This window comes from Perognathus longimembris, chromosome 14 (genome assembly GCF_023159225.1).
Source record: "Perognathus longimembris pacificus isolate PPM17 chromosome 14, ASM2315922v1, whole genome shotgun sequence".
In the NCBI taxonomy this organism is placed as follows: domain Eukaryota; kingdom Metazoa; phylum Chordata; class Mammalia; order Rodentia; family Heteromyidae; genus Perognathus; species Perognathus longimembris.
The window spans coordinates 21,188,882-21,213,615 of record NC_063174.1 but is presented as its reverse complement, the minus strand read 5'-3'; the positions used below and the strand labels follow the sequence as shown (position 1 = coordinate 21,213,615).

General features: G+C 42.7%; 1 protein-coding gene across 3 annotated transcripts in view; it reads left to right on the top strand.

Moving 5' to 3' along the window:
• Positions 1–23,350, top strand: part of Cdkl1 (cyclin dependent kinase like 1) — a 53,550-nt gene extending 30,200 nt beyond the window's left edge. For all 3 annotated transcript variants that reach the window (XM_048362629.1, XM_048362628.1, XM_048362627.1), the window contains 7 exons: positions 8,827–8,899; positions 11,424–11,514; positions 12,247–12,447; positions 16,138–16,220; positions 19,418–19,474; positions 21,495–21,650; positions 22,924–23,350. In XM_048362629.1, coding sequence (XP_048218586.1) covers positions 8,827–8,899; positions 11,424–11,514; positions 12,247–12,447; positions 16,138–16,220; positions 19,418–19,474; positions 21,495–21,650; positions 22,924–23,031 — 769 coding nt within the window. In that variant the 3' untranslated portion in view covers positions 23,032–23,350. The remainder of the gene's footprint in view (positions 1–8,826; positions 8,900–11,423; positions 11,515–12,246; positions 12,448–16,137; positions 16,221–19,417; positions 19,475–21,494; positions 21,651–22,923) is intronic.
• The last annotated feature ends 1,384 nt before the right edge of the window (positions 23,351–24,734 follow it).

Sequence of the window (24,734 nt, the reverse complement as noted above, 5' to 3'; positions counted from 1 at the left end):
TTTTGCCAGTCCTGGAGATTGAATTCTGAGCCTGAGCACTGTCCTTGAGCTTCTTTTATTCAAGGCTAGTGCTTTACCACTTGAGCCACAGAACCACTCCTGGCTTCTTCTGTTTATGTGGTGCTGAGGGATCGAACCCAGGGCTTTGTGCATGCTGGGCAAGCACTCTACCACTCAGCCACATTTATGTGTGATTTCTCTCAAACATATATAAGGAAGAAATAACAACCCTCCTCACATTCTTCTAGAAAATACAGTAAAGAAGAACATTTTTTCCCAAACCATTTTTGAAGCTATTCTCTTTTGATCTTTAAACCACACAAGGACATTTCGAAACAAGAAAGTGAGGGATAACTGTTTCTCGTGAATGTATGTGACAAGTTCTTGGCAATATATTTAGCAAATCAAATCTAGTCATATAATGTATTAATGTCAAAAGAGTGGCTTCCTGATGTTTCTTAACATGTCTGCTCTTAAATATTCTAGACTTCCTGCTTTGATACAAGAAGATTTCAGCTCCCTGTTTGTCTATTTTTTTCCAAGTGCTGGGGCTTGAACTCAAGGCCTCATGCTCTCACTTAGCTTTCTTGCTCATGGTTGGCACTTGATCACTTGGGCTATGCCTCCAACCCAATTTAGTTCCCTTAGACTGCCCTCTCTTTCCCCACCCTGATCTCCTCAAATAGTTATACTATTAAGTCACTATTCACTATTCCTATTACTATCATGACCAGAATGATATTACTTATCGCTGAGCTTTGTACCAAATAGTAGCTTCCTTTTGTGCTTTTTCAAGATTAATGTTTGCTTAAAGTTTTCTTAACATTCTAAAGCCCCTCGTGCTATTTCCCCCCCTCTTTTTGTTTTTTTGCCAGTCCTGGGGCTTGAACTCAGGGCCTGAGCACTGTCGCTGCCTTCTTTTTGTGTTTGGTTTTGTTTTTTGCCAGTCCTGGGCCTTGGACTCAAGGCCTGAGCACTGTCCCTGGCTTCCTTTTGCTCAAGGCCAGCACTCTGCCACATGAGCCACAGTGCCACATCTGGCCATTTTCTGTATATGTGGTGCTGGGGAATCGAACCCAGGTCTTCATGTATATGAGGCAAGCGCTCTTGCCACTAGGCCATATCCCCAGTTCCTGCTGCCTTCTTTTTGCTCAAAGCTAGCACTCTACCACTTGAGCCACAGCGCCACTTCTGGCTTTTTCTATATATGTGGTGCTGAGCAATTGAACCCAGGGCTTCATGTATACAAGGCAAGCACTTTACCACTAGGCCATATTCCCAGCCCCCCTCTTCCTAATAACCTCTTGATATACTTCCATTTGGATGATCACATCGGGTAGTACATTTATTCCATTTTCTTCCTTGGCAATGACCTGCCTCTAGTCCTCCTTCTCCTTCTGTCTGGCTTGTCCCCAAGGACTGCCATCCACATGTCTTCTTGGGACTTCTCTCTGCTGCCATTCCTGGAGCCCTCTGCAAATCTCTATAGTTGGATTTATTACTTTCTGGATTTCCTGTTTTCCTTTTTCTGGGTCTACTTAATTCTTTTTTCAAGCACATCTGTCTTTAGTTGGTGAAAAAGATGCTATAGTCACACAGAAATCGAGACTGCAGACATTCAATGATGATGATGTTGATGATGGTGATGATGATGATGATGATGATGACGATGGTGATGATGATGATGATGATGATGATGATGATGATGATGATGATGCCAGGCCTGGGGCTTGAACTCAGCCTGGCTGCTGTCCCTGAGCTTCTTTGTGCTCAAAGCTACTGCTCTATCACTTCTTGCTACTTCTTGCTTTTTCTGAGTAGTTTATTGGGAACAAACTCTCATAGACTTCACTGCCTGGGTTGGCTTTGAACCACTGTCCTCAAATTTTAGCCTCCTGAGTAGCTAGGATTCTAGGCCTGAACCACAGCACCTGGCTGACTGCAGACATTTCTAATGATACGTCCTCTAACCTTTGTGCCTTCTTCGAGTCAAGCAATTGGGAACCTTTCATATTCCTGCAGAAAGACAAATATTGAGATAGACAGAGTGAACACAAGGCACTTGCACTGGTGGAGGGCTTAGGAGCCGCTTCCTTCCACATCTACCCCTTGGCAGATGGATTGCATTCCACAACCTTTAGAAGGGAGGCCTCTGCAGAACTGGCCAACATCCCAGGGGGCTCCCAAGGAATAATCAGAGCTTCCAGTAGGACAACTGAACAGAAAGATCACAAATAATAACACCAGTTATCTATGGAAGGATGGCCTGCCTTCCCATGCCCTTTCCGCGTAAGTTTAGGACAAAAAATAAAGAGAAAGGCCTGGCTTGATTTTCTCATGGCTTGCCTACATCTCCATTTCTACATGTGGGGCGTTGTCAATCCAGGCAACTTCTTCTGAGTACTGTTTCTGAGGAGGAGGAACTCGGCACATGTCTGGTCTACAGATTAGTCACATAATCCCATGGCAGAAGAGACGTGGACCCAGGAGACAAGCCCAACCCCATGTTAGTTCAGAGGCCAACTATGAGCTTCTGTGTAGTTCTTCTGAGGAAGGAAATGCCCTTGGGTACAAAGTGAAAGGGAGTTGAGTTCTTTCCCATCTACCCTCTGCCACAGAGCCTACAAAAATCAACGTGGACACCAATCCAGCAGAATAAAGTGAGTTGCTCAGCCTCATTAGCATTGCTTTAAAAATATCAATCTGTAGCTGGGCCCCATGACTCACACCTATAATCTTATCTATTCAGGAGGCTGAGATCTAAGGAGCAAGGTTCAAAGCCGTCTGGAGCAAACAAGTTCATGAGACTGTGATTTCCAATTAACTACCAAAAACTGGAAGTGGAGGTGTGACTAGTGGTTAAGCACCATCCCTGAGTAGAAACATTAAGAGCTAGTACCCAGTACTAGTTCAACTTCTAGTAACAGTACACACACACAAAGGAAAAACAACCAGCCAAGCACTGGTAGCTCACAACTGTAGTCCTAGCTACTCAGGAGGCTGAGCTCTAAGGATGAAAGTTCAAAGCTGGCCTGGGCAGGAAAGCCTATGAGACTCTTATCTCCAGTTGACCACCAGAAAACCAGAAGTGGCACTGGGGCTCAAAGTGATAGAACACTAGCCTTGAATGAAATTGCTCAGGGATAGCACTCAGGCCCTGAGTTCAAGCCTCATGACCAAAAATAAATAAATAAATAAATAAATAAATAAATAAATAAATAAATAAATAATTGGAAAGAAAAGAAAAGAAAGAAAAACAACAACCTTAGTCTTCAGGATCTGGACAACCATCTTAGCTTTTCCAAAGCTCTTAAGTTTCTTACATATTTTTCTATTTGTTTAAGATGATGTAAGGCAGAGGTCATGATGATGAAAACCTTCAGCATGCCTGGCTTTTGAGTCACACTGTTCCTTCTGTACAGGCTGCCTGGAATGCTGTTGTCCTCTCCCCCCGCCATCCTCCAGAGCCCTTTTCTTCTCTGAGTGGGTTCTACTGTTTGCCCCATCTCATGGGATCTTCAGTTTGCTACTTTTTTTGGTGGAGTGTGTCCTGCAGAGGCTTCCTGAGAAAGAAAGGAGAGGTCCAAATAGTTTATTCTCACATTTGAGAATATTTTGTTTGCATGCAGGTTTTCTGTGGTTGTTGTTTTTGATTGGGTAAAAAAATTTTTTCAAGCTTTAGAAGGCATTCCTTTTTTTTTTTTTTTTTTGGTGGGTTCTGGGCCTTGAACTTGGGGCTTGAGCACTGTCCCTGAGCTCTTTTTGCTTAAGGCTAACACTCTACCACTTTGAGCCACAGCGTCACTTCCTGCTTTTTAATTTTTTTTATGTACAATCTCTTTTTTGTGTTTTGGTTTGTTTTGCTTTTTGCCAGTCCTGAGGACTGAACTCAGGGCCTGAGCACTGTCCCTGGCTTCTTTTTGCTCAAGGCTAGCACTCTACCACTTGAGCCACAGCGCCAGTTCCGGCTTTTTCTATATATGTGGTGCTGAGGAATTGAAACCAGGGCTTCATGTATATGAGGTGAGCACTCTACCACTAGGCCATATTCCCAGCCCTATGTACAATCTCTTTAATTTGGTATTATAGTATAAGTCAATAATATAGACTTTTAAAATTTTTAGTGTGATCACATTGGGAAGGCATTGTTTTAGGGCCTTCCATCTCCTGTGCTGTTAAGAAATCTGGTGCAATTCTGTTTTCTGCTCCTTTATAAAGTCCTATTTCCTCTTCTTTTTTTCTTCTTTATTTCTTATTTCCAGAAGCTTGTAAAATCTTCTCTATGTTATGATAGCTTCAGATTATAGAAATTACTGGCTTTGATTTTCATCTATTTCACTGGTACTTAATGCCCTTTTTCTGAGGAAAGAAAAGTTTAATTCTTTTGTTATTGATTTCCTACCCTTTGTTTTCTTGACCTGCTATTATTTGGGAGTTGGCTTTTTAATGATTTTTCAAAATGTTTCTTTTAAGTTGCTTTTTCTCTGGTTTTTTCTCTTTCTTCTTCTTACTGCCTCTTCTTTTCCTGCCTTCCTTTTTTTCTTTCCTTGTTCCTTTCTTTTTTTGAAACAGTCTCACTCTGGAACCCATCCTGGCCTTGACACTGTCTCTGAATTTTTTTCTTACAAGCTTTTCTTGAGCATCATGGCATTTTCAATTGTGTACTGAGTGGGGAAGCTCTGAGCTCCACTGTGGAGACAACTGTCTGACTAGGTCATTTACTGAAGGGACCCTAATGTCAGAAGCTCCAGATCTTTGCTCCTGAGCCTCCCTCTCCCCCACCCCCACGCCCACCTCCAAAAATACCCTCTAATATTTTGCTTAGGGAGTAACTAGCTGCCAGCTTTCTCCCAGCCTAGTGAGGAGTAAAAATTGGGAAGCTGAGCATACTGTAGTTGGTATGTGAATAGTCATGTGATCCTGTTTTCAGAACAGTGTCCCCGCTGCCAGATGTCCCGATTTCAGAAACCACAGCTGCAGCCTTCCTCCCAGCAGGGGAAAGAGTGCTCCCTATTGGTTAAGAGTAGGGAATATGGGCTAAGGATTTCTTTCTAAGCAAAATTTCCACCTTCCTCCTTAGCTCCCAGCTCCACACAGATCTGAGCCTTTTGAAGATCCTTGAGGGTGGGGCTGAGGGGGAGTAAGTTGGTTAGTTATACATTTTTTTTTCCATTCCTGGCTTAGGTTTCAGCTTTCTAGGATCTGTTAGGTCACTTACCATTCTTGTGAGGGTTTTTTTTTCTTGTTTTGTTTTTTGTTTTGTGTCAGTCCTGAGGCTTGAACTCAAGGCCTGGGCATTATGAGTTTCTTCTGCTCAAGGCTAGCACTCTACCAATTGAGCCACAACTCCATTTTCTGCTTTTTTGATAGTTTAATGGAGATAAGGGTTTCATAGACTCTCCTGCCCAAGCTGGCTTTGAACACCATCCTTAGATCTCAGCCTCCTGAGTAGCTAAGACTATAGGCATGAGCCACCTGCACCCAGCCTATGGATTTTTATCACTTAGTAAATTTTCTTCAGTATAGTCTAGTCAGGTTTGAGAAGGGAATTCAATCACACAGCCTTGTTCCATCTGTCATCTTTTTGGAATATATGCTGATACTAGAGCTTAAATTCAGGGCCTTCTATTCTCATTGGCTTTTTTGCTTTTAATTGCTTCTTCACCACTTGAGCCATGCCTCCCTTTGTGATGTTTTTACTGGATAATTGGAGATGAGAGTCCCTTGGATTTGTCTTCCCAGAATGGCTTTGAACCATGATCCTCAGATCTCAGCCACCTAAGTAGTTAGGAATAAGCCACCAGTGCCCTACTTCAATCTGTCATCTTAATTCAGAACTTCATTGGAGCATTTGTTCAGCTGGGTTCAGTGACCGTTTCCTTTCTCCCAGGTTGTCTTGGCTCGCTCTGTGTTCAACTCAGTCCTGTCCTCTTTATGACTTTGGGAGGTTGAAGAGCCCAGAACTTCAAAGATCTTCTTCTTATCTGCCTTCACGCTTTAATCTGATCCTCGTACTAAATACATAGTGTGCATGTGCTTCTCATGTTTATGTGTCTAGCCTGGCTTTCCTTCTGAATTCAGAGTTGCTTACCCAGAGTATTCCCTTGGAGGATGTCTAGTGAGCACTGTCTTCTCTCTTTCTTCATGTGCACTGACATGTATCTCTCTATATACACACATGTAGCTCTAATTCTAGCCCCACACCTCAGGATAAATTCTTTTTCTCTCCCTTTCCATGATTATAACTTTCTTCCACGCAGTGAAAATCTCTTGTTATCATCTCAGAGAGTTGCAATCAAAAGGCATCTTACAGCCAGTCTCCTGTGGCTCACATCTATCACCCTAGCTACTCAGGAGGTGAGAGCTGAGGACTGAGGTTTCAAGCCAGTTCAGGCAGAAAAATCCATGAGACTCTTAGCTCCAATTAACCAGCAAAAGAAAAGCTGGAAGTAGAGCTGCGCTTTAAGTGGTAGAGCAGTAGCTTCAAGCAAAAAACCTGAGAGACAACATTCAAGCCTTGAGTTCAAGCACCAGTACCAGCACAAAAAAGGGAGGAGGAGAAATCTTACAGTCTGAGACTTTTAGCTCTTACAGTCTGAGGCTCTCATGTTCCAGATAAGAAAGTCAGTAATAAAGGAGGGAAGTGAGTTGCTAGTGTGTGTGTGGTCTGAACAGAATTTCTAGGTTTGAGAATTGTGTAACAATGCATTCAGCATCAGAGGACCGTGAATACTGATAGGCTATTATATAATTCACTTTCAAATATTCTTTTTGCATAATTTCTTTTGGGAAATGTTTTGGAGACTAAACTTTTCTGGTAAAGTTTTGGTAACCTTGTATTCATACTTATTTCACTGAACAATCAAGATATAATCTCTGTGTGCGCCAACATTGGGGCTTGAACTCAGGGGCCTTGCATTCTTGTTTAGCCTTTTCACTAATGCTGGATCTCTACCATTTGAGCCACATCTCCACTCCAAGCATGTTGCTGGTTAATTGGAGATAAGAATCTCAAGGATTCCTGTCAGCCTGGGTTGGCTCTGAGTCACAATCCTCAGGTCTCAGCCTCCGGAGGGGGTAGGATTACAGGGATAAACTACTAGCACCACGCTAAGACATATTCTATTTTCACTGGACACAAGGCGAAGGCTGGAGGAGGCTGGCTGTCCCTTCTTAGCTGCATTATTCTAGGCTTCTTTTCTGACAGGTGGGCTTTCCAGTATTTGTGTCTGTACACCACTATAAGAAGGAAGGGATTAGCAGAGGAGTGACTTCAAGCCCAGCATGTGGTCTTAATAGACCTGTCCCAGCCTTTCTTCCTGGAGGTGGCCTCTCCATTTCCTGCCTGGTGTCCTACTCCAGTCCAGCATCCTCTCCTCTGCTTCAAAGGATTTCCTGACCATATGGTTTGTGACAGCAATGGCCTTGGGTCCTCTCCCAGGGCGACAAGTGGCTTTTTTGTGATCACCTTTAGCTCAACTACTCAGGAGTTTCCCTCTTGTTCTACTTTTTGACTGAGGCCTACAACAGTGTCATCCAATGTTTGATTCCTAAGAGCAGTAAAGCTAAGCTGGGCTCCAGTGGCTCATGCTTATAACTACTCAGAAAGCTGCGATCTCAGGATCTGAGCCCAAGTAGACAAATCAGAGATACTCTTACCTCCAAGTAAGCACCAAAAGCTGAAAGTGGGGTCTCACACACTTTCCTGTCCAGGCTGGCTCTGAATAGCTAGGATTATAGGCATGAGCCACCAGCAATGGTCTTGAAATTTTTTTAAGAAGACAGAGAAAATGCTAGATCTGAGGATTATGGTTACAAGCCCGCCTAGGCAGAAAAGCCTGTGAGATTCTTATCTCCAATTAACTACTGAAAAGCTAGAAGTGAAAGGATGGTTTCAAAGCATGGTTCAAGTGGTAGAGTACTGTAGACTTGAGAAAATAAAAAGCCTTGGAAAAGCACCCAGGCACTAGATTCAAGCCTCAGGATAGGCACAAAAAAGAAGGAGGAGGGGGAAGAAGAGGAGGAGGAGAACAAAGGAAGAAGGGAGAAGGAAGAAGAGGAGGAGGAGGAGGAGGAGGAGGAGGAGGAGGAGGAGGAGGAGGAGGAGGAGGAGGAGGAGGAGGAGGAGGAGGAGCAGGGAGAAAGGAAATGGTGAATGTTCAGAGGGGTTGAGTTTAGTTGGGATATATTGTATATATATGTGGAAATATCACAATGAAGGTCCCGTGTTCAACTAATATGTTAAAATTTAAAAGTAAAACATATGGCCAGACTTCAAAAAGTCAATAGAAATGGAGCTCAAGTTTCCAGTGGTGTGGAAGGCTTGAGTTGAGGAGATGCTAAAGCCTGTCCACTCCCTGTGGAAAACACTTGTTTGCATAGTTTCTTCCTGTCAAACGATGTGGTCTTACATCTGTAGTCCTAGCTATTCATGAGGCTGGTATCTGAGGATCATGGTTCAAAGCCAGACAGGGCAGGAAAGTCTGGGAGACTCTTATCTCCAATTAACCACCAGAAAATTGGACATGGAACTGTAGCTCAAAGTGGCAGGGTGCTAGCCTTGAGCAAAAGAGCTCAGGGACAGCGCCCAGGCCCACAAGCACCACCACCAACAAAAAGACATGTTGGCATTTTAGCTAAACTGCTGTTCCCAGAACTCAGCAGTATGCTGGTCATGCGTTCTTAACACTTTGGAATGATTCTGCTTCCTTGGGCCTTTTCTTTTCTTATTAGCAAAGCCTATCTTGGTTTATTTTTTTCTTATCTTGCGCTAAATTCCATGACTGCACTAATGTGTGTGTGTTTGTTTCTCTTTATTTTTACTAGAGTACCAGAACACCTCGTGAGGAGTATAACTTGGCAGACACTGCAAGCTGTCAATTTTTGCCACAAACACAATGTAAGTTTCCTGATCTCCCTTGAAAACTGAGATGCTGGGTAGAGCCTGGGATAACGTTTACATCAAGTTTTGTAGATACAATTGCTCACTCCAACTTTCACAAGCCCAGGTTGGGAGAAGAGGCTAAAAATGCTAGCGGTATACCTTTTGCTTAAGTTTTACAAAACTCGGGCACAGCTGAGCTGGCTGGATGCACAGCACACTTGTTGCCCAATAGCTTGAGTTCTCAGATGCTACAAACCTGCCACTCCCTTCAATACAGTACCGCCTTCACTGCACACAGAGAACAGGGGGCAGCCTCAGAGGGAGAGAGCCTGCCTCCCATGCAAATGGTCCTGGGTTCAATCTACAGCCAAGGAAGACCAAGAAGAAGAGATAATCTGGATGTTGAAGTTTCATAAGTACATTTTAGCTGCAGTCTTGTTATTCTACACCTCCCAGCTTCTAGGCCGTTGAACTTGGAGTGCTAAGTGCTGTTTCTAGTCTATCTGTCCCAAATGCTTTTTTTTTGTTTTCAAGAAAGAAGTTAAAAAAAAAAAAGATGAGAGTATCCAGCCCCCTTCCTGACTGAATCTTCATTAGCTGAAGGCTAGACTCCTTGTCAGGGTGGAGGGTAGCTCAGAGAAGAAGCATGCATATTTAGCATGCATGAGTGCTGGATTCTGTCTCCAACACTGTTACCATTGTACATCAGGGAGCATGGGCACTTTCTATTGTTAGTCATTTGAGTGATGTTAGCACTGTTCTGCCAGCAGGTTTTAGGAGAAAGGAAGATTTGAAGGCCCTGGTATGGGGGAGATCTGAGAACAGGAGACAAATGTAATGCATACCACAACTCTCTGGAGAGCCCCAGATGCTGTTTAGGCTCCATATTATCAGCGGGGGTGGGTTCAGAAACTTAGAAAGAATTCCCAGGACAGAATGGGAGCACATTCTTGCTTACAAGTCCTCTGATCGTATGTCATCATGATATTCACGGATGTGCCCATTTATAGCAATGTGTGAAGCCCCTGGGGAATGAATTCCTGACAGCCGGATAGATTACAATTAAATTATTCAAAAATTGCCTCCCCTCAAGTTTTACAGAATAATAAATACCCATGGGGGAAAAATTAATGAAGTTGATCTCTCAACTTAAAGATGCCTTTGGAGTAAAAACTGGCTAGGCCCAAGAAGAACTCCTTGTCTTCTTTCCAGATTCTAGAAAGTCAAGCCCAGAGTTTCAGGCTGCAGGCCAAAAGCAATTCAGATGGGAGAAAATTCAACATTTCTGCAGTGGAAAACAACTGAGAGGAGAAGATCACAGGAATTCAGCATAGTATTTTGAGCTGGATTTTGTTTTCATGTAATTGTTAATGAAGTTGTTGATTTGGATTTTTTTTTGCCAAGGACATTGTCATTTGTTGTTTTTTTGTTTGTTTTTTTGTTTGTTTTTTTAAGTCATGTGAAGATACTCAAGCATTTTTTGTTGTTGTTGTTTTTGCCAGTCATGGGGCTTGGACTCAGGGCCTGAGCACTGCCCCTGGCTTCTTTTTGCTCAAGGCTAGCACTCTACCACCTGAGCCACAGCACCACTTCTGGCCTTTTCTATATATGTGGTGCCGAGGAATAGAACCCAGGGCTTCATGTATACGAGGCAAGCACTCTTGCCACTAGGCCATATCCCCAGCCCCTCAAGCATTTTTTTCTCTCTCCAACTTCATCCTGTGAAGCAATGTAGGCTGTGTTCTGAAAACCAGGTGATTTGAGTCTATCTAAATTATGGAGTTGAGACACATCTCCAGGGCTAGATGCGGTGCCAAGAGTACTTGATGTGTGTGAGACAGAGCTGACATCTAGTGACTCTCCCAAGAGGGAGAGGCTGCCATGGCTCTTGTTTATCTCGTCGGGACAAATGTCAGCTGGGAGGGAGATCTCTTGGCTAGCTCCTGCTTCCCGCCCTTCTCCCGACTTATCTCAGCAGGCTCCTGTTTACCAGGCCAGCTGATCTCAGCCATTCAGCTGTGAATTCTGCTTAGGCACCAACTTACAACATTTAGGGCAAAGAAATTGCTGTTTATCTGAAATTCAAATCTGAGTGTTTTGTCTTTTTATCCACTGTCTAGCTCTTCCATTTCCATTTTGTGGGTTATTCTACTGCTCCTTTTGGGTCCTTCAAGAATTTGAGGGTGAAGAAGTGAGATGCATTGTACTCATAAATTGACATATTGTATTGAGAGCCCTTTGTACAACTACTTAAAGACAATGTTTTAAAATGTTTAATAAAAAAAAGAATTTGGGGTGATTTGGTTCATAGGTATGGAATTAGATTTGTTTTAGGCTGCTGTTTTCATCTTACTCAACAGGACAATGAGAAAGTCAAGTGATTGTCCAATTATGCAACATTTACTAAATATTTATGTGTTTCAGGACTAAAGGTGTGGCTCAGCAGTCTGACAGTCCCCTAGCACTACTCCAGTACCAGGAAAAAAAGATTGTTATGCCACATAGTATAATTACTTTTTCATAATATTTTTGTCACTAGTGCATACACAGAGATGTGAAGCCTGAAAATATTCTCATCACAAAACATTCTGTGATTAAGCTCTGTGATTTTGGATTTGCTCGGCTTCTGAGTGAGTATTGAAGTTTTCTCTAGTTAAGTGCAAAAACAGAGATGTTCTCATAGGATGAAGGATCTATATGCTACCAAAAGCTAATTCTTATATCCTTATACTTAGGTGAAAAGCTTGCTATAAATTATAATTCTTTATTGTGTGATATAATTATAATTTTAAAACATAAATACAATGGTTTAAATGTGTGTGCTATATATAAATTATACAATAATGAAGTAGTTATTAAAAAGTGTGCTAGTCTTCTAGTTGTTTTCTTTCTCTCTCCCTCTTTTTCCCTTCTATTCTTCCATACTTCTCAGATGTGCTACTTTGGGCTGGAGATGGTGGTTCAATGGTATAATGCCTGCCTGGCAAGCTCATAGGTCCTGAGTTCAGGCCTTACTACTGCTTCTTCACCTCTCCTCCACCTCTGTTCCCCACCAAAAAATAAATAGAATGGTTTTAAGACTTAGCTGCAGATTCAAGTTATCTGCAGAACTTGAAAAACTATACTGAAGCCCGAAGCCTTCCCCCTAAGGACTCTGACTTAATTGGTTCAGGCTGTCGCCTGAGCACTAGTAATTCTTTAAGTGCTATATTCCAAGTGATCTGAATGTACAATCTGGCACTGAGAACAGTGATTTCAAAGAACCACAGGCTTGGGTATGATCTTGATTCGGTAAGTCTTTCCCTCCTAGTTTTGGTTACAGGATTCCATTGTTCTGTCTTCCATGTTCCATCCCTGGCCAGCGGGACCAAGTGACTACTACACAGACTATGTGGCTACCAGGTGGTACCGCTCCCCTGAACTGCTGGTGGGGGACACACAGTATGGCCCCCCAGTAGATGTTTGGGCAATTGGCTGTGTTTTTGCTGAGCTACTGTCGGGAGTGCCTCTGTGGCCTGGAAAGTCAGACGTGGATCAGCTCTATCTGATTAGGAAAACCTTGGGTAAGTGTGGTTTTTGTCCCATCTCTGGGGCAACTGAATCATGTTACAGGTGTTGCTGCGGGGCAGAGCCAAGTTCCCAGCTTCTCTGATGCCCTTTGTGTTTCACAAGGGGGATCTTTGAAGCCTCAGAGGTATCCACATTTGTTGCTGTAAAAATAATGAACAATTACTGAACATTTCCTAATTGCCTAGAAGATATAATTCTATCTTAAGCCTAGTTTGGATTAACTTAATTTCCAGAAAGTGATCATGGATGTAGAAACATTTATCTGTCTGTCTGTCTGTCTATCTATCTATCTATCTATCTATCTATCTATCTATCTATCTATTTAAAAAGCCTAGTAGTTTGAAGAATGCTTTCATAGTTTATTTCATATAGAGGTTAAGCACCATATATCCAAAATGCTTGGGACCAGAACTGTGTCAGACTTTGGAATCTTTACATATCCTTAATGAGATGGATTAGGGTTGGGACTCAAGTCTAAATGCGAGGAGAATGGATGGTGAGTTTCTCTCCATTTCCCACTCTCCCAGAAAAAAAAATCACAAATTCTTGAGATCCACTAATAAAAAGCATTGCAGGGTGTCACACAAAGGAAAGCTTTATAAGATGAATATTTTAGCAAGGATTTACTTTAGTATAACAGATTTAAAGTAGGGAGAAATGGAGGCATCATTTTCTTCTCCCCATGCAGGAAATGAGTTAAAGATTTCAGCTATTGTTGACATAGCTTAGTTGGTAAGCACTAGCTAATGAGCAAAAGTATCAGGTACTGTGTTTGAACCCCAGTCTTGGACCAAAAAAGAAAAGATTTGAAATAGCATCTCCTAGCTATAGGTTTTATACTTTTTGAGGTAGTCAAATATATGTGGGTATATCAGTCTAGCAATTCCTAATCCTTGAAAATGGTTCTGAGTAGGTAAGCTGAATGGGGCTCACCCCAAACCCAGGTAACTGTCAGAAGTTTCTTTGTCCAAACAAGTCATGTTTTCTTTTTATTTTTGCTAATCCTGGGGCTTGTACTCAGGACCTGAGCACTGTCCCTGGGTTCTTTTTGCTCAAGGCTAGCACTCTGCCACTTGAGTCACAGCGCCACTTCTGGCCTTTTCTAATTATGTGGTACTGAGGAACCAAACCCAGGGCTTTGTGCATGCTAGGCAAGCACTCTACTGCTAAGCCACATTTTCAGTCCAAGTCTTGTATTCTGGGTGGGGGGTGAGGAATTGCACTTGAAGTAGGGGCCTGGGAATTGTCCTTGAGTTCTTTTGCTCAAGGTTAGTGCTCTACCACTTTGAGCCACTTCCAGCTTTCTGGCATTTAATTGGAGATGAGAGACTCTTAACTTTTCCTGCCTGGTCTGGCTTTGAACCACAATCCTCAGATCTCAGCCTCCTGAGTAGCAAGGATGACAGGTGTGAGCCACAGGCGCCCAGCAAGCCTTTCATTCTTTCTGTCTACTCCTTTATAAAGAGTCCCCAGATTTTTACCATTTCAAAGGAGATGGCAGGAGCTGGGGATATGGCCTAGTGGCAAGAGTGCTTGCCTCGTATACATGAGGGCCTGGGTTCGATTCCCCAGAACCACATATACAGAAAATGGCCAGAAGTGGCGCTGCGGCTCAAGTGGCAGAGTGCTAGCCTTGAGCAAAAAGAAGCCAGGGACAGTGCTCAGGTCCTGAGTCCAAGGCCCAGGACTGGCAAAACAAAAAACAAAACAAAACTTTGGGGCTGGGAATATGGCCTAGTGGCAAGAGTGCTTGCCTCTTATACATGAAGCCCTAGGTTCAATTCCTCAGCACCACATATATAGAAAAGGCCAGAAGTGGCGCTGTGGCTCAAGTGGCAGCTAGCCTTGAGCAAAAAGAAGCCAGGGACAGTGCTTAGGCCCTGAGTTCAGCCCCAGTACTGGCCAAGAAGGAAAAACAAAACAAACAACAAAAAAAAAACAATCAAAGGAGATGGCAGATTTAGACAGCCCCTTCTAGGTTGCCTAGCCTTCTGATTTAGCATCCAGAAATAAGTATAGTGGAAGGGGTGCTTCCCTGCTTTTTCAGCTTATTTCCTGGCTTTAATTTCTGAGTCTTTGGATATTTGCTGAAAAGAATTTAATTTGCCTGACTGCTCATCTGTCTGTCTGTCCTGCCAGAATAGTTGCACATACACCTCATGCCCTATCCTCAAGGTAATTGCAAACAATCTTTTAGTGTGTATGTTTTGACTGCAACCCATCATGGAAGGTCACATGTGGCATTTGCTACTTGTGGTGTCACATTGGCACTCAGAAAGTCTCAGATTTTGGAACACTTCGGATTCAGATTTTTTGCATTAGGGATGTTCAACCTGTATTCGGTTGTGCCAATTCATTTGAACATTCTTAACCCAACTGCCTCATTGCTTTGGATCGTCCTATCTCTATGGAAGATTCTGGATTGAGCCCAGGGCCTTGTGCATGTTAGGAAATCTCTATTCCCCATTCTTGGTAGCTAGGATTATAGGTGTGAGCCACTGCTGCTACCTTTTGACTGCTTGGTCACCTAAAATGGGGTGAGGTTTATGGATCTGTCTGAGGTCAGTAAAATTTAACAATACCCTACCCTAGCATAGGAACTGTAGCCTAGTTCATTTGGCAGCATGTACAGGCCTCTGGCTGGAGCCTCTTCATTTCCACTGCGTCCTGCAAAGTAGCCTAACTGAGCCCAGCAAGCCTCACCCCCTCTCGAACCTCCATATAAACAAAGTTCCTCTTTCACTGTAATATCCCTAGAATTTTACATGAGAGGGATTTTAGCTCATTTCACTGCAATGTGAGCAGAATGAGTGTCACCAAGTCTCCTGGAATATAGAAATGCTCCTTTTGTTTCAGCGCTTCACACTAATAAATGCTTCCAAACAGTAGATGAAATGTATTTCCCATAGATCATTAATTGGTGAAACAAGGGGGAATGGTGGCTTCAATTTGGAAACATAGTCTTTCTACCTGGAAAATCTTCCATAATCTTCTATGCTCCTTTTCCCCCTCCCTCTTGTCTTCCCTGTCTCTTTAAGATGTTTATTGAGGGGCTGGGAATATGGCCTATTGGTATAGTGCTCACCTTGTATACATGAAGCCCTGGGTTCGATCTCTCAGCACCACACATATAGAAAGGGCCAGAAGTGGCGCTGTGGCTCAAGTGGTAGAGTGCTAGCCTTGAGTAAAAAGAAGCCAGGGACAGTGCTAAGGCCCTGAGTTCAAGCCCCAGGACTGGCAAAAAAACAAAACAAATCAATAAAATATTTATTGAGAGATTGCTGCTGTATGTCAGGAATTGTTCTAATGGCAAGGCATGTACATTTTTGTCAGGATTCAATTAATATAATTGCAACTGGTACTTGTTACACTTGTTGTTTGTTAAGGCATTATTTGCATATATTGCTTCAATTGCTTGGTTTGGGTAACATTGTAAGCCTTTGAGAGCAAGAGTACTTCAGCCTTGTATTTCTGCTGCTTACCACCTCTGGGCCTAACTCAGTGCACTGTCTGTTGTAGAGCTCAATACTGTCTGCATGACTTGGATGCTTCTCTTGATTGGGGGAAAAATAAACAAGCCTGCAGCTTTTGGTGGTGTAGGTATAGACATAGATTCCATAAATGGGACCATAGTTCACTGTTTGCTCATGAATCTTACCTCTGTCTTTCTTATTGCTTTAAAGGGGATCTCATTCCTAGGCACCAGCAAGTATTTAGCACGAATCAGTACTTCAGTGGAGTAGAAATTCCAGACCCTGAAGATATGGTGAGTGACCCAATTTAGAGCAAAGGCTGGCTAAGGCTGGTGGTTACTTATCTAGGTCCATAGCTTACTCTGCCTTAGAAGTTTTGAAAAGGAAAAGTAGAGTAAATTTGGCTAACAAGCTCTTGGTCTCAATGCTGATTTAAAGACCGTTGAAACAATTTGCCAGCCAATTGGATAGAACTTCCTTCCCTGATTGAACCTGTTATTTATCATTGTTATCAATTGAGTCTCAGTGGCTCAGGATCCGTGTGTGAGATCTGAGGATCACCGTTCAAAGCCAGCCTGGGAAGGAAAGGCCATGACACTCATATCTCCAATTAACCACCAGAAGATCAGAAGTGGAGCTGTGGCTCAAAGTGTTAGAGTGCTAGCCTTGAGCAAAGAGCTCAGGGACAGTGCCCAGGCCCTGAGTTCAAGTGCCATGACTGACAAGAAGAGAACAAAACAAACATGTAAAATAAACAGTATACAATCTGACATAACTCAAATACTTAACAAAATACATAATGTATAGATACAAATATGTATCTATACATATAAATAATATAGAATAACACTCTGGAAAATCATACAAAACTATGTTTGTTAAATAAATGCCTGAAGGTTTATATACTAAAATATTGACATTGAATATTTTTTGTAATGATATTTTGAGGTATAAAATTTTTTTTTTGCCAGTCCTGGGACCTGATCACTGTCCCTGGCTTCTTTTTGCTCAAGGCTAGCACTCTAGCTCTCTGAGCCACAGCACCACTTCTGGCCTTTTCTGTTTATGTGGTGCTGAGGAATCGAACCCAAGGCTTCATGCGTGCTAGGCAAGCACTCTACCACTAAGCCACATTCCCATCCCAACTTTTTTATTCTTTATGGGGTTTTTTGGTGGGGAGGCATGGTGAGGTTTTGAAGTCAAGGCCTTGTGCTTACTAGGCAGATGTTCTACCACTTGAGCCATGCCCCAGCTCTCCTTTTCCTTTCTTTGCTTTTAGTTACCTTTCAGGTAGGGTTTCAGGTTTTTTCCCAAGACCAGCCTCAGACTATAACCTCCTCCCTGCAGACCTAAGTAGCTACGATCCCAGATGCAAGCCACCACACCCAGATAATAGAAGCTAACCCTCCAGTTGTTGGGAGTTCCCCGATGCAAGCCAGTCTCTCCCCTTGCTTGCGTGTCCCTTCCCTCACCCCTCCTGCCCCAGCACCTCCTCATCCTGTCCTGTAGCAGCATTAGGAAAAGTGGGTCATGCTGGGACAGAGAGGCAAGAATGACACCTGGCAGATGGGAGGTGACCCAGCTGGCTCCCTGGTGACCTGCACATTCCTAGTTATGCACCAAATATCCCTGAGCAATTTCCGGTTGGATTGTCTGTGCTGAAGCATCAGAACAGCCCAGGTTTCATAAATGTAAAAAACTTCCCATGGTCTCTCAGAGATTGTCCTGCAGGAGATTTCCTGTTGACACAAACACAGGAAGAAGCAGTGGGGGCTGAACTACTTCAACATCTGTGCTTCAGTCCCTCTGCTGGTCAGTAACCTCAACAGGGAGGCCTGCTGGCTGCTAGGAGAAATTGGCTCCACAGGCAGGATGGACTGGGTATCACTGCCAGCCTGCAGGACTCATCCTAGGCAATGTTGCTGACACAGCAGTGCCCGATCTTAGGCAACATCACGTCAGTCTTAACACTGAACGCAAGAAGAAAAAATTATACAAGTGACTGGGGACAGGGACAGAGGGCTAGAAGCCACTCTCAAAGGCTTTGTATTAACACTCTCAGACTTAAGGTCTTAATAAATCTGCCTTAGGATTTTCCTCCCTTCTGTTGAATGTAAGAAACTTAGGCTCAGCTGGGCACCAGTGGTTCACACCTATACTCCTGGCTACATAAGAGGCTGAGACCTGGACGATGAAGGTTCAAAGTCAGCCTGGGCAGAGAAGTCTAAGAGACTCTGACTCCAATTAATCAGAAAATGCTGGCCTTGGAGAGCACCAGCCCTGAGTAAGAAAGCTGATTGAGAGTGTAAGACAGGCCTCTGCACTGTAATCAGTGATTATTAGCACATATATAATTGAGAATTGATTGTCAGAACTGGTTCTCAGTCATAACACTGTGCGCCAATGCAGGGCCATACATAGCACAGGGATGATTCATTAGATGAGTCTGGCCAGCCGCTTACACTGTGCTATCTTTATACCCACAACACACTGCGGCCATTTGTTTTCCTCAGCGTGGTTGGTCTTTCTGCAGCTTCCCTCCACAGCTAGCTTTTGTCAGTGGGATGTCTCCGTGACTGGTCAGCAGCCTTCCTCCCATGTACAGTGTTATTCCTGATTGACTGCAGCATGTGACTTGGATGAACATGAGCCTTTTATAGCCAACAGGAGATGGATGAGTGCCTGCTCAGGGGACGTGTTGAACTGGGAGCTGATCAGGGAAATGGCAGGCTATTGTGGGAGGAGACAGTGTTTATGCCAGAAATCCATGAAGCATCTGTTCACCTGAGTAAAAAGTGTACTTTGAAGCTCCCTTTATACAAGTGTAAAATACAATAATCAGAGCCAGATTTTCTCTGGAAAGGCAAGTTATCTCAATTGAGGCAGGAAAAAAAATGAAATAACAGACTTTTTATTGTTGTTTTCTTTCATTAGAATTTATTTGTCATTTGCTAGCTTCTTTGGTATGTGAAGGGAATGGTTAGGAATGCCCTCAACCCCCTTCCCGCACCCCCTGAAAAGGAAGTACATTTGGAAAGTCATTTGGAGGTAGGAGAGGAGGAGTTTAAGAGATTGCTGCTGGCAACTCATTCCTGTAATCCTAGCTACTCAGGCTGAGATCGGAGGATCAGGGTTTGAAGCCAGCCCAGGCAGGAAATGTCTATGAGGCTGTTATCTGCAATCACCACCAAAAGGCTAGTGGAACTTGGCTCAAGTGGTAGAGCACCAGCATTGAGCAAAAAAGCTCAGGGACAGTGCCTGGGCCTCAAGTTTAAGTCCCAGGACTGGCACCAAGAAAAAGGAGAGGAGGGGGCGAGGGGGAAGAAGGGAGGGAGGGAGGGAGGGAGGGAGGGAGGGAGGGAGGGAGGGAGGGAGGGAGGGAGGGAGGGAGGAATTGTTACTGGGAAAGTGACCTGGGGAAGGGTGGAGGTGGTGGGAACCTTAATCTGAATGTATACCATGAATTAAAAGCTCCTTTTCTTTTCAACAGGAACCACTGGAATTAAAATTTCCAAATGTCTCTTATCCTGCCCTGGGGCTCTTGAAGGTAAATTTATGGCTTCCAGCAGAAATAAAACAATAGCTGTCATCAGAATTACATATGTCAGTTCAAGAAATGTTTCTTTTAGCATTCTCTCAGCTTTTAAAAGGGGTCATATTATAGTTAAAACATCTGTAAGTATCCTTGAAATAAGCCTATCACCATAGTTTAAATCTAAAATTATACAAAATATAAAATTTAAAGGGGTAGTGTTTGTTTTACAAAGAGATCCTTTCCTTCAAAAAATATTCATAGGGGGCTGGGAATGTGGCTCAGTGATAGAGTGTTTGCCTAGCATGCTTGAAGCCCTGGGTTCAATTCCTCAGTACCACATACACAGAAAAAGCTGGAAGTGGTGCTGTGGCTCAGGAGGTAGAGTGCTAGCCTTGAGCTAAAAGAAGCCAGGGACAGTGCTCAGGCCCTGAGTCCAAGCCCCAGGACTGGCCAAAAAAAAAATCATAGGTATATAAACCTTTAAATAGTCAGCTCCCTAGTACATTTGAAATACATTTTGATTTTAATGATAAGATCCGGGTGCTGGTGGCTCATGCCTGTAATCCTAGCTACTCAGGAGGCTGAGATTTCAGGGTCTCTGTTTAACAGTTCAATCTGGGAAGGAAAATCCATGAAACTGTTATTTCCAATTAGTCACTAGCCCAGGGATAGTGCCTAGGCCCCAGGACTAGCACACACACACACACACACACACACACACACGCACACGCATACGCATGCATGCATGCTCACACACAGTTGTTTAATGTGTATATTTAGAAATAGTTCTTATGTAAAATGAGGTACAGTACCAGTTAAAATATTTGCAAGTTACAATTTTCCACATCTTTCAAAAGTTATTTAACACATTTACTGATATGTTTATAGCAAAAACAATCGAGGCAGTTCTTTGGAGTATGTAGTTTTAAGATTTATCCAAGCACTATGGCCTCCTTAATGGTAAAAGAAACAGTTAAGAATTATGTGTTACTGGGCTGGGGATATGGCCTAGTGGCAAGAGAGCTTGCCTCGTATACATGAAGCCCTCGGTTCGAGTCCCCAGCACCACATATACAGAAAATGGCCAGAAGTGGCACTGCGGCTCAAGTGGCAGAGTACTAGCCTTGAGCAAAAAGAAGCCAGGGACAGTGCTCAGGCCCTGAGTCCAAGGCCCAGGACTGGCAAAAAAAAAAGAATGATGCATTAGGCTGGGGCACCAGCTGTAATTGTAGATATTCTGGAGGCTGAGGCCTAAGGATTGACATTTAGAGGGAGCCCAGGTAGACAAATGGATACCTTTATCTTCAATCGGTGGCTTAAGCAGTAGAATGCACATGCATTAAAAAAGAAAAACTGGTGTAATATAAAGGTGTGTGTATATGTCTTTCCTTATGCACTTATACATGTTTATAATATATGAACTATTTCTGGAAATATATAGTTGATTGTAGAAAGGAGAATCTAAGATCTAGAGTGGTAGATACTGTTGTATATTATATGAGTTTTATTTGTACCACATATAATGCTTTTACTTTTAAATAAAAACACCTCATACTTTTACATAAAAGCACTAATATGGGCTGGGAATGTGGCTTCACGGTAGAGCGCTTACCTAGCATGCATGAAGCCCTGGGTTCATTTCCTCAGCACCACATAAACAGAAAAAGGCAGAAGTGGCACTGTGGCTCAAGTGGCAGAGTGCTAGCCTTGAGCAAAAAGAAGCCAGGGACAGTACTCAGGCCCTGAGTCCAAGCCCCAGGACTGGCAAAAAATAAAAATAAATAAATAAATAATGAAAAATTAAACTCTTAAAAATAACAAAAAGTTAAAAATAGTTCATATTTAAGGGACTGGAAATATTAAGCATCCTAATTTGATCATAACACATTTGGAAGATATATCTGATTATTTCACTGTACTCTATAAATATGTATAATTATTACATGACTTAAAATGATGAAAATATGAGTTTACTCTTCCTAGATTAGCAAAGTGAAACAATTTAAAAGGAGAAGGAACTGTGTCTTTTCAGGGCTGTCTCCACATGGACCCTGCTCAGAGGATGACATGTGAGCAGCTGCTACAGCACCCATATTTTGACAGCATCAGAGAAGTAGTGGATTTGACAAGAGAACCTAACAGACAAATGAGGAAGACCGTACGACAGAGCCGGAAGCACCTGCCTGGGGTAAAAGTGGTGTACTGTGGTATAGAAACCCCCAAGAATATAGCTTCAAATGCTTCCATACCTGCCACAATGTGGAGAGCTGGAATCTAGACTTCAGACCCTGAGTTCAAAACCTACCATACTCTGGCCTCTTCATTCTGGCACTAGGAAACAAATTACCTGATTTATCAACCAGGGACCCAGGGATATCTGTCTCCTCCAGTTCCTTCTTCCTGAGTCCTAAAGGGTGTCCTTGGCCTGCTGTTTCCTGCTGCCACCATGGGGCAGCCAGGCCCACCAGTTCATGCTTCTTGTGCTTTAGAAAACGAAATCAGGCTTATCCTAGGCAGTAGTCCTCATGTTTACCTTCTGTATTAACATTTCCAGTTTACACAAAAGAACAACTGTTTTCTTCCCTAGTCCTTTGTCAGAGCACTTTCAAGAACAACATCCAACTGCACTCTGAGAACCCATTCAGAACCCTTACTGGTAGCTAGGTGCCAGTGGCTCACACTTCTAATCCTAGTTATTGGAGGGGGGGGGGGGGCTGAGATCAGAGGACTGCAATTCAAAGCCAGCCCTGGGAGAAAAGTCCAGATGCTGTCTCTAATTAACCAACAGAATGCTAGACTTGAAGCATGGCTCAAGTGGTAGAGCATACTAGCTTTGAGCAAGCAAGCCAAGTGAGCCTAAGAGTCCTAAATTCAAAGGGCCTTGTGCTGGCAAAAAAAAAAAAAAAAAAAATTCTTGATTGGTGCAAGGTGTGTAAATGGCCTTACATTAAATTTCTTGATTGAAGGCAAAATCTAGCAATTTAGAACAGACCATAGTTGGGCTGGCTGCTCTTGGTCACTTCTGGATCTGCCTGTGTACTTCCTAAGCTATGCCTTGTATTGTCTTTCCACTGGCAGCCCCCACAGACTAAAACAGAAGGCATCTGGAGGCTGTGTGTGGTTCGGAGGAAATAGGTTCAGTGTTCATTAGGAATAGGTACTACATGAACCCCAGGGCCCTGAAATAGGCCACTTACTATGTTAGAATGCATTTCTTCTATCTATCTATCTATCCATCCACCTCTGTTTATATACATATGTATCATATGTATACAATATATTTATATATGCACACATATATAATGATATATATGTATATATATGTATATATATATATATCCTCAAAAGAGAATTTCTGTGATGAAAAAGTTCCTGAATTACCCCTTTTGTGATGTATTCTAAATAATGGGGGAAAACATTTAAGGCCCCATTTTCAACCTACTTGTGTTTTGCATTTTCAGCTGCAGTACCTACCTCAGCTGACCACCGGCAGCCTCCTTCCAGCTTTGGATAATAAGAAGAACTGCTGTAATACCAGGAAACTTAGCTACCGCTTCCCAAACATTTAAGGAGCTTAGATTGATGACAAAGGAAGACTTGCTCAATCATTTGAAGACACAGAACATACACATTTGAAAACAAAGCAAGAGTACTGTAAACATACCAGGAGAAAATATAAGCAAGTGACTGGAAGTCCACTTGGCAAGACATGAAGGGAAATTCCAGATCCAGTCCTCCAGGCTTGCTGATCAGACCCATAACAGGAAGGAAAAACTTGTTTGGAGTTTCACTTATGTTTTTCTTTTTTCATCTCAGCCACTAAGCTTATGGAGAAAACATAAACTGTGTCTACTGTCCATAACTCTAAAAAATTAGATGTCAAAAAGATTCATGCTTCAGTTGTACTATACGCCATAGGCAAAAAATGGATTAAGAAATGCCTGATTTCCCAGATCTCTGTTGCCCTGAACCCTATCTCCTGCCTTTCTGATTGTTTCAATATATTTAAGGACAATTTTAGTTCTTGAGATGAAAAGGTTAAAATTCTATTTTCTGCTTTTTTGCCCTATTTCTTGATTTTTAATTTTTAAAAACATTTTTGAGCTAGATACTAGTGGCTCATGCCTATATTCCTAGCTACCCAGGAGACCGAGATCTGAGGACTGTGGTTCAAAGCTAGCCCAGGCAGGAAAATACACGAGATTCTTATCTCCAATTAACTACCCCAAAGCCAGAAGTACAGCTATAGCTTAAGGAGTAGTGCTACCCTTGAGGGGAAAAAAATGTTCAGTGACAGTACCTATGCCTTGAGTTCAAGTTCTAGGATGAGCATACATTTTTTTTTATAAATCTAAGTTGCCCAAAATATCTAAAAACATATTATTAAAATACTATAATTTTATGTTTACATACCAGTTGTTGTTTTTTTTGGTCAGTTGTGGGGCTTAACTTTGGGCCTGGACACTGCCCCTGAGCTCCTCAGCTCAAGGCTAGTGCTCTACCACTTGAGCCACAGCACCACTTCCAGCAGTTGGTTTATATATGCCTTCCATATACTTTTTTTTTGGGGGGGTGGCCCTGAGGTTTGAACTCAGGGCTTTGTACTTACTAGGCAGGTGCTCTACCACTTGAGCCATACCCCTAAAACTTTGTGCTTTATTCTTCAGATAGGTTCTTGTATTTATACCCCAGGTAGTCACAAACCACAATCCTCCTATCTATGCTTCCCATGTAACTGGGGTGGCGTACTATGAATGCTGAGCTTTTGTTGGTTGAGATGAGGTCTCAAAAACTTTCTTCCCAGTCTGTCCTTGAACCATGATCCTCCCGAGCTTGAACTATGATCCTCCTAAGCTCCATCTCTCAATTAGCTAGGATTACAGGCATGAGCTATTGAGCTTGACTGTTTGTCTTTACCTCTAGTAAAAGATACAGCTTAAATCACTTTTGTTGGCAAGACAGATTACTAAACCATCTATACCTGTTAACCCAATTTCCCTCTCAACAATGGCATGAATCTTAGAACTGACCCAGGTAGTGAATAGGTAAGACAAGACCAACAGGCTTCATAGGAACTGAACCTGCCAGCCTAAAATTAATTAATTAGTATTTATTTCTCCCTAGCTTGGCCTCAGACTTGGAGATAGTTCTGCAGGTAGAACTGCATATAGTGATATGGGTTTTAGAAGTTTGTAAAATTCAGGTCATAAAGGTTATTTTGTTAACTGATACTCCCCACGAAGTATCTTTTACCTGTATATATAAATGTATA